This window comes from Myotis brandtii, unplaced genomic scaffold, assembly GCF_000412655.1.
Source record: "Myotis brandtii unplaced genomic scaffold, ASM41265v1 scaffold463, whole genome shotgun sequence".
Classification (NCBI taxonomy): Eukaryota; Metazoa; Chordata; class Mammalia; order Chiroptera; family Vespertilionidae; genus Myotis; species Myotis brandtii.
Window position 1 is genome coordinate 1,442,551 of NW_005367694.1, and position 8,449 is coordinate 1,450,999.

The 8,449-nt window shown below is 49.1% G+C and overlaps 2 protein-coding genes across 3 annotated transcripts; both read left to right on the forward strand.

The window, feature by feature from the left end:
- On the forward strand, positions 1 to 2,934 carry ZNF70 (zinc finger protein 70). 2 transcript variants are annotated; one of them, XM_014547093.1, is made up of 2 exons: positions 1 to 77; positions 152 to 2,934. In XM_014547093.1, exons 1-2 carry the CDS (start codon positions 72 to 74, stop codon positions 1,910 to 1,912), a joined length of 1,767 nt encoding a protein of 588 aa, XP_014402579.1. In that variant the 5' UTR covers positions 1 to 71; the 3' UTR covers positions 1,913 to 2,934. The 2 variants fall into 2 exon arrangements, with proteins under 2 accessions (XP_014402579.1, XP_014402580.1); XM_014547094.1 differs by lacking the exon at positions 1 to 77 and having other exon boundaries at positions 86 to 675; positions 1,096 to 2,934.
- A 4-nt stretch (positions 2,935 to 2,938) lies between these two features.
- Positions 2,939 to 6,196, forward strand: LOC102243663 (zinc finger protein 70). The gene has a single exon (XM_005875492.2). The coding sequence runs from the start codon at positions 2,943 to 2,945 to the stop codon at positions 4,287 to 4,289; it is 1,347 nt and encodes a 448-aa protein (XP_005875554.1). The 5' UTR covers positions 2,939 to 2,942; the 3' UTR covers positions 4,290 to 6,196.
- The last annotated feature ends 2,253 nt before the right edge of the window (positions 6,197 to 8,449 follow it).

The window sequence follows — 8,449 nt, forward strand, 5'->3', positions numbered from 1 at the left end:
TAAGAACAGTGTGTCCCAAAGAAGAACATCTTTCAAGAAATATAGTCATTGGGGCTGATACTAGATCCACAATGGAGGTTAAGTGTGTCCCAAAGAAGAACATCTTTCAAGAAATACAGTCATTGGGGCTGATACTAGATCCACAATGGAGGTTCCCCCAGCATCCAAACTTGGTGAGACCTTTGTGTTTGAAGATGGGTTAGAGATGCAGCAAGAACTTTTCCCAGAGGAGGACCTAGGGGACGCATTTCTTCAGGAAAGAGGTTTAGAGCAAATGGCCGTTATCTATAAGGAGATCCCTCTTGGGGAGCCAAACGAGGAACATGATGATTACGAGGGGAATTTCAGTCTGTGCTCAAGCCCTGTTCAGCACCAGAGTATCCCCCAAGTCAACAAACCCCAGGATGATGACATATTTGGCCAAACCTTCCTCCAGAAATCAGACCTTAGTATGTGTCAGTTAATCCATGGTGGAGAAGAACCCAGCAAACACGACTATGAGCTAGTGGGCAGGGGGGACTCGGGACCTAATGAGCCTCACAGAACTGCACAACCACCAAAACCCTATGCATGTCGGGAATGTGGGAAGGCCTTCAGCCAGAGCTCGCACCTTCTTAGGCACCTGGTGATCCACACTGGGGAGAAGCCCTACGAGTGCTGTGAGTGTGGGAAGGCCTTCAGCCAGAGCTCGCACCTTCTCAGACATCAGATAATCCACACCGGGGAGAAGCCCTACGAATGCCCAGAATGTGGAAAAGCCTTTCGCCAGAGCTCAGCCCTCACACAGCATCAGAAAACCCACACTGGGAAGAGACCCTATGAATGTAGGGAATGCGGGAAAGATTTCAGTCGGAGCTCAAGTCTGAGAAAACATGAGAGAATTCATACTGGAGAAAAACCTTATCAGTGTAAGGAATGTGGGAAATCCTTCAACCAGAGTTCAGGCCTGAGCCAGCATCGGAAAATCCACACCCTAAAGAAACCTCACCAATGCGATCTCTGCGGAAAGGCCTTCTGTCACAGGTCCCACCTCATTCGGCACCAGAGGATTCACACTGGGAAGAAACCGTACAAATGCGAGGAGTGTGGGAAGGCCTTCAGCCAGAGCTCGCACCTTCTCAGACATCAGATAATCCACACCGGGGAGAAGCCCTACGAATGCCCAGAATGTGGAAAAGCCTTTCGCCAGAGCTCAGCCCTCACACAGCATCAGAAAACCCACACTGGGAAGAGACCCTATGAATGTAGGGAATGCGGGAAAGATTTCAGTCGGAGCTCAAGTCTGAGAAAACATGAGAGAATTCATACTGGAGAAAAACCTTATCAGTGTAAGGAATGTGGGAAATCCTTCAACCAGAGTTCAGGCCTGAGCCAGCATCGGAAAATCCACACCCTAAAGAAACCTCACCAATGCGATCTCTGCGGAAAGGCCTTCTGTCACAGGTCCCACCTCATTCGGCACCAGAGGATTCACACTGGGAAGAAACCGTACAAATGCGAGGAGTGTGGGAAGGCCTTCAGCCAGAGCTCCAACCTCATTGAGCATCGGAAGACCCACACCGGTGAGAAACCCTACAAATGCCATAAGTGTGGGAAAGCCTTCAGCCAGAGTTCCTCCCTCATTGAGCACCAGCGGATTCACACTGGGGAGAAGCCTTATGAGTGCGGCCAGTGCGGGAAGGCCTTCTGCCACAGCTCCGCACTGATTCAGCACCAGAGAATCCACACCGGGAAGAAACCCTACGCGTGCAATGAGTGTGGCAAAGCCTTCCGGCACAGGTCGGCCCTTATCGAACATTATAAAACCCACACCAGAGAGAAACCCTACGAGTGTAACAAATGCGGCAAGTCCTTCAGGGGGAGCTCACACCTTATTCGGCATCAGAAAATCCATGCTGGGGAGAAGCTCTAGAAGGAGGAGCTCACACCAAAGCTTGAAAGCCTTTCCCAGATGGAGCCCACGCCCAGTCACTTTATCTGCAAGGCTCCATCCACCTGCCCCATAACAGAGTTGGACCTAGTGCTCCTGAGCACCCACACCAGCAGCAAGGGCCCCTCTTGGCCAGGCAATCAGCAGGTTTTCTGAGCACAAGGGAGGATGGGGGGATAGAAAGGCTGCCAGAATGGCTGAGCACCTGAAAAGAGAATGGGCCTTCGATTTCTCATTCTCACATTTGACTTCCAAGCCTGTGAGGTTCAGTTCTGCCCTCTATTCCAGAATCCAGAATAGAAATGACTGTAAGAGGGAGAAAGTTGAGTTAAACCCACGAGAATGCCAGGTGAGAACTCTAACATCAGGCTACAGTTTGGCACTTTCAGTAGAAGGAACCATTCTCACAGTCCAAATTAGCTGAAGAAAAATGAATCCAAAAAGTAGATACCTCAGCCACAAAATGGAATCTTCTGCCTGGTTTGGGTACTTGTAGGTACAACCCAAACAGGTTACAGAACAAAGGGAGTGTCTGGAAGGATTAGGTTTGGGACTGGGAGGGAGGGTGCGAGTCCCTGGTGTGGTCCCTTAATCCTATTCTGTGTTAGAGTGAGGGGGGTCTCTTTCAAGGAGAGTAGAGGTTTGGTCCTGCAGGCCAGAGGGCATTTGATGCCCAGCTCTGACTCAGCCCAGGCCCACGGCACCAGTGCCCGCCAGGAGCAGGCCCTCCACCAGACCCGGGGCTCCTAAAACCACAGCGTGCCTTGGACATCAGCAGGGCTCCTTTCTGGTCTGGCAGCTATGCAGCCTCTCCACCTTCCAGTGCAGGCTCGGGCGGGGCGGGGGATGTTGGAAGCAGGGTGATTCAATTAGAGATCTGGGTGCAAGTCTCAGGTCCATCCCTCCTACCTATGTGTCCTTGAGGAACCCCCAAGGCTCAGTTTTCCTACCTGTGAAATGGAGATCGTGGGGTCTGGCCCCACACTTTGAGGATTGGTGCAAGCCTCCCACAATGGAGGTTCCCCCAGCATCCAAACTTGGTGAGACCTTTGTGTTTGAAGATGGGTTAGAGATGCAGCAAGAACTTTTCCCAGAGGAGGACCTAGGGGACGCATTTCTTCAGGAAAGAGGTTTAGAGCAAATGGCCGTTATCTATAAGGAGATCCCTCTTGGGGAGCCAAACGAGGAACATGATGATTACGAGGGGAATTTCAGTCTGTGCTCAAGCCCTGTTCAGCACCAGAGTATCCCCCAAGTCAACAAACCCCAGGATGATGACATATTTGGCCAAACCTTCCTCCAGAAATCAGACCTTAGTATGTGTCAGTTAATCCATGGTGGAGAAGAACCCAGCAAACACGACTATGAGCTAGTGGGCAGGGGGGACTCGGGACCTAATGAGCCTCACAGAACTGCACAACCACCAAAACCCTATGCATGTCGGGAATGTGGGAAGGCCTTCAGCCAGAGCTCGCACCTTCTTAGGCACCTGGTGATCCACACTGGGGAGAAGCCCTACGAGTGCTGTGAGTGTGGGAAGGCCTTCAGCCAGAGCTCGCACCTTCTCAGACATCAGATAATCCACACCGGGGAGAAGCCCTACGAATGCCCAGAATGTGGAAAAGCCTTTCGCCAGAGCTCAGCCCTCACACAGCATCAGAAAACCCACACTGGGAAGAGACCCTATGAATGTAGGGAATGCGGGAAAGATTTCAGTCGGAGCTCAAGTCTGAGAAAACATGAGAGAATTCATACTGGAGAAAAACCTTATCAGTGTAAGGAATGTGGGAAATCCTTCAACCAGAGTTCAGGCCTGAGCCAGCATCGGAAAATCCACACCCTAAAGAAACCTCACCAATGCGATCTCTGCGGAAAGGCCTTCTGTCACAGGTCCCACCTCATTCGGCACCAGAGGATTCACACTGGGAAGAAACCGTACAAATGCGAGGAGTGTGGGAAGGCCTTCAGCCAGAGCTCCAACCTCATTGAGCATCGGAAGACCCACACCGGTGAGAAACCCTACAAATGCCATAAGTGTGGGAAAGCCTTCAGCCAGAGTTCCTCCCTCATTGAGCACCAGCGGATTCACACTGGGGAGAAGCCTTATGAGTGCGGCCAGTGCGGGAAGGCCTTCTGCCACAGCTCCGCACTGATTCAGCACCAGAGAATCCACACCGGGAAGAAACCCTACGCGTGCAATGAGTGTGGCAAAGCCTTCCGGCACAGGTCGGCCCTTATCGAACATTATAAAACCCACACCAGAGAGAAACCCTACGAGTGTAACAAATGCGGCAAGTCCTTCAGGGGGAGCTCACACCTTATTCGGCATCAGAAAATCCATGCTGGGGAGAAGCTCTAGAAGGAGGAGCTCACACCAAAGCTTGAAAGCCTTTCCCAGATGGAGCCCACGCCCAGTCACTTTATCTGCAAGGCTCCATCCACCTGCCCCATAACAGAGTTGGACCTAGTGCTCCTGAGCACCCACACCAGCAGCAAGGGCCCCTCTTGGCCAGGCAATCAGCAGGTTTTCTGAGCACAAGGGAGGATGGGGGGATAGAAAGGCTGCCAGAATGGCTGAGCACCTGAAAAGAGAATGGGCCTTCGATTTCTCATTCTCACATTTGACTTCCAAGCCTGTGAGGTTCAGTTCTGCCCTCTATTCCAGAATCCAGAATAGAAATGACTGTAAGAGGGAGAAAGTTGAGTTAAACCCACGAGAATGCCAGGTGAGAACTCTAACATCAGGCTACAGTTTGGCACTTTCAGTAGAAGGAACCATTCTCACAGTCCAAATTAGCTGAAGAAAAATGAATCCAAAAAGTAGATACCTCAGCCACAAAATGGAATCTTCTGCCTGGTTTGGGTACTTGTAGGTACAACCCAAACAGGTTACAGAACAAAGGGAGTGTCTGGAAGGATTAGGTTTGGGACTGGGAGGGAGGGTGCGAGTCCCTGGTGTGGTCCCTTAATCCTATTCTGTGTTAGAGTGAGGGGGGTCTCTTTCAAGGAGAGTAGAGGTTTGGTCCTGCAGGCCAGAGGGCATTTGATGCCCAGCTCTGACTCAGCCCAGGCCCACGGCACCAGTGCCCGCCAGGAGCAGGCCCTCCACCAGACCCGGGGCTCCTAAAACCACAGCGTGCCTTGGACATCAGTAGGGCTCCTTTCTGGTCTGGCAGCTATGCAGCCTCTCCACCTTCCAGTGCAGGCTCGGGCGGGGCGGGGGATGTTGGAAGCAGGGTGATTCAATTAGAGATCTGGGTGCAAGTCTCAGGTCCATCCCTCCTACCTATGTGTCCTTGAGGAACCCCCAAGGCTCAGTTTTCCTACCTGTGAAATGGAGATCGTGGGGTCTGGCCCCACACTTTGAGGATTGGTGCAAGCCTCCCATTCAGAATGAGAGCACATATGAAAGTGCTTTGACAACTAGGGATTGAGCGTGGATACCCAGAGTGACCTCTGCCCTGCCCCCCCCCGCCCCCCGCCCCGAAACACTGTCCTTGAAACCTGGAGAGGCATCCCCATCTGCTTCCTGAAATGGCAGAGCTTGCAGCAGGCCCTCACTAAACCAGGCTTCCCCATACTCCCTCAGGCTTGTACCCTGGGCTGGGGTGCCCTGTGTTTATCTTACAGATGTTTCCCGGAAGCCATCCTGAGCCTCCCTGTGGTGTTCAGTCCATGTCCCTGTACTTCTCTCTGTTCTCCCACTGCCAACCGGTGTTCATCTGGGACCAGTTCAGTGGGCTTCCCCAGAGGTGGGGCTCGGTGGCGTGTTTTTAAAGCTCCAGGTGGTTATAATGTCCCAGCATGCATCCAGGCCGTGAGCCCTGTGCTGGGCACCCATGCCACCCCACATCTCTCAAATGACAGGCCTGCTTGCCCTGACTGAGCAGAGCTTGAAGGTGGCCCAGGAACCACACACTGACAGGTCTGGCTAGTTGGTCATTGTTTGTCCCAGGCCCTCAGGCCTTCGTGTGCCCATGGGGATCTAGAACTGGCATTCCCCTCAGGTTTCTCAGCTAGTGTGGGAGGAGGCGGTCTGAGCTATTTTGAAGTTTTCCAAACATTTATGGCTGGAATCCCATGAAGCTATCATGGTAAAGCTGATTATTTCAGCCAATCAGAAGTTCAGCTTGGCAGATATGTGCAGTTTTGATGAAAAAAATGGGAGAGCCGCCCTGGCTAGTTTTCTCAGAGTCAGTCCTCGGACTAACGGGTCACAGGTTCAGTTCTGGTCAAGGGCACATATCTCCATTGTAGGCTCAATCCCTGGCCCCAGTCAGGGTGCCTGCAGGAGGCAACCAATCCATGTGTCTCTCTCACATCGATGTTTCTCTCTCTGTGTCTCTCACCCTCCCTTCCACACTCTCTAAAAATCAATGGGAAAAAAATATTCTCGGGTGAGGATTAGCAAAAAAAAAAATAAAAAAATGGGAGAGCCATAGTTGTTACATCGATGTTTCTCTCTCTGTGTCTCTCACCCTCCCTTCCACACTCTCTAAAAATCAATGGGAAAAAAATATTCTCGGGTGAGGATTAGCAAAAAAAAAAATAAAAAAATGGGAGAGCCATAGTTGTTACTGAGTAAGTGGGGCTTGGTAGCCAGAGATTTTAAAAGGATTGGTCTGGTGGTCTGGGAAGAGCACTTCTGTCAAGTCCTGCTCTTTGCTATGTGAAACATTTAACCGGCACCCCAGGCTCCCCCAGCACCTGCTGTACCACAGCTGGACTGGTCAGGTGGTGCTGGGCATCGTTGTCAGGACCAGGAGTGAGGAGAGAATGCTGACACCTGCTCGGTGCGGGTGACAGCAGCCACCAACTCCCACCAGGTCTACCTCCTGCACCCCCTCATTCAGACAGTCATCAATTTCCTTCCCACCTTCAGTGTCTCCCTCCACACCCTGTGCACCCCAACCAAATTGATTTTTTTAAAGCATCACTTTGCACATGTCACCACTCTCCTTAAAACCAACCTTTGGGGGTATTTCTGCACATAAACCCCCATTTCAGCCCATCTGCTTCACCCCCTCTAAACAAGCCACATGGAGCTCATGCCAGCCTCTGTCCTCAGCTCACCCCCAGCCTCTCGCAACCCATTTTATACTGTTCTCTCGTTTTGAAATATGCACTTTCTCCCCCTGTACCCTCTGCAGCCCGTCTCCTTTCTCCTTTTGACAATTTATGTAACAGGATTAAAACCCCTTTCTGAAGGGTTCACAGGTAATCTCTCAAATAACCATGGTTAAGACCAGGTACTTTTCATTTTTGGAAGTGTAAGTAAAACTAGCTCTCTGTTCAATGTATTTCATGGTTTGACTGTGTATTTAAATTCCTTCCATTTTATTTTGGGTCTCAGTGTAAGGTTATAAGGGATTGCCCTGGTAACGGTTTAATCGTCCTTGAATTTAGTTGTTTTTGTTGTCTTGTGTTTTTTCCCTCACGACAGAGGTTGAATGTTGTATAGCTCCCACTCGTGATTTTGTTTACTAGTTGAATTGTTGTGTCAAAGTATATGTATTCTGGTGGGTTCTTTGTTTGTTTTTAGCTTAATACTTTATGTTTCTAAGATTAATTATTAGTTAAGCGTATATATCTATATTTTTATTGGTTTTAGAGAGGAAGGGAGAGAGAGAAACATCGATCGGCTGCCTTCTGCACATGCCCTGACCGGGGATTGAACCCTCAACCTGGCTCTGTGTCCTGACTGGGAATCAGAATCGAACCTGCAGCCTTTTGGTGCATGGGATGATGCTCCAACCAACTGAGCCACACAGGCCAGGGCATTAGTTAATCATATTTTTATTATTTCTAGTAAATGTAGATAATTTAGTCTGATTTTTTAAAATAGTTCGAGCTTTTTCTATACTCCATAAGTTTAACATGTGGTATTTCTTGTTATTATATTTTTACTTTCCTTTTGGCCCAAGTGTTATTATTACTTTTTTATATTTCCAAGTGATGAATGCTTAAGCCATTATTGTTATTTCTTACTTTATTGTGGTTTCAACATTTCAAAGTGTCCATAGAATTTCTTTGGGCCTGAATATATTATCAGCGTTTATAAAACATTTGTGTACTCTTAAGAAATGTGTTTTTACTCCATCAGTTTTATTTGTTAGCTCAGTTTTTAAACTATTTTATACAAATTAATATTCTCTCTAATTTTGTTTACTTCAGAGTTCTGAACCTGGGGTCCATGGACTGCCTAGGGGTCTTTTGGCACACAGGGGTTTTAAAAGGTGTGGACCCCTAGGGACTGAACAAAGCTGTGTGGACATGCTTATGAGTGAATTGTTCTGGGTCTGTAGCATTCTCCTTATTTTGGAAGGGCTCTGTGGCCCCAAAATAGTTAAGAACACTCATTTACCTGATCTAATTGTAGTCTGATTTTGTGTTTTTTTCTTTATGTAGTTTCTGTTCCTTTTTTATGTGTGTTGCTATGTTAGTCATGCAATTATCTCAACTCTTTTTGGAGAAATAGACAGGGTATAAGTTGTCAATAAGTAAGTACCATGGTGTTTG

Bases quoted from the DNA above. Each gene is read 5' to 3' on its own strand.
- LOC102243663 (XM_005875492.2), top strand. From the start codon at position 2,943: ATGGAGGTTCCCCCAGCATCCAAACTTGGTGAGACCTTTGTGTTTGAA.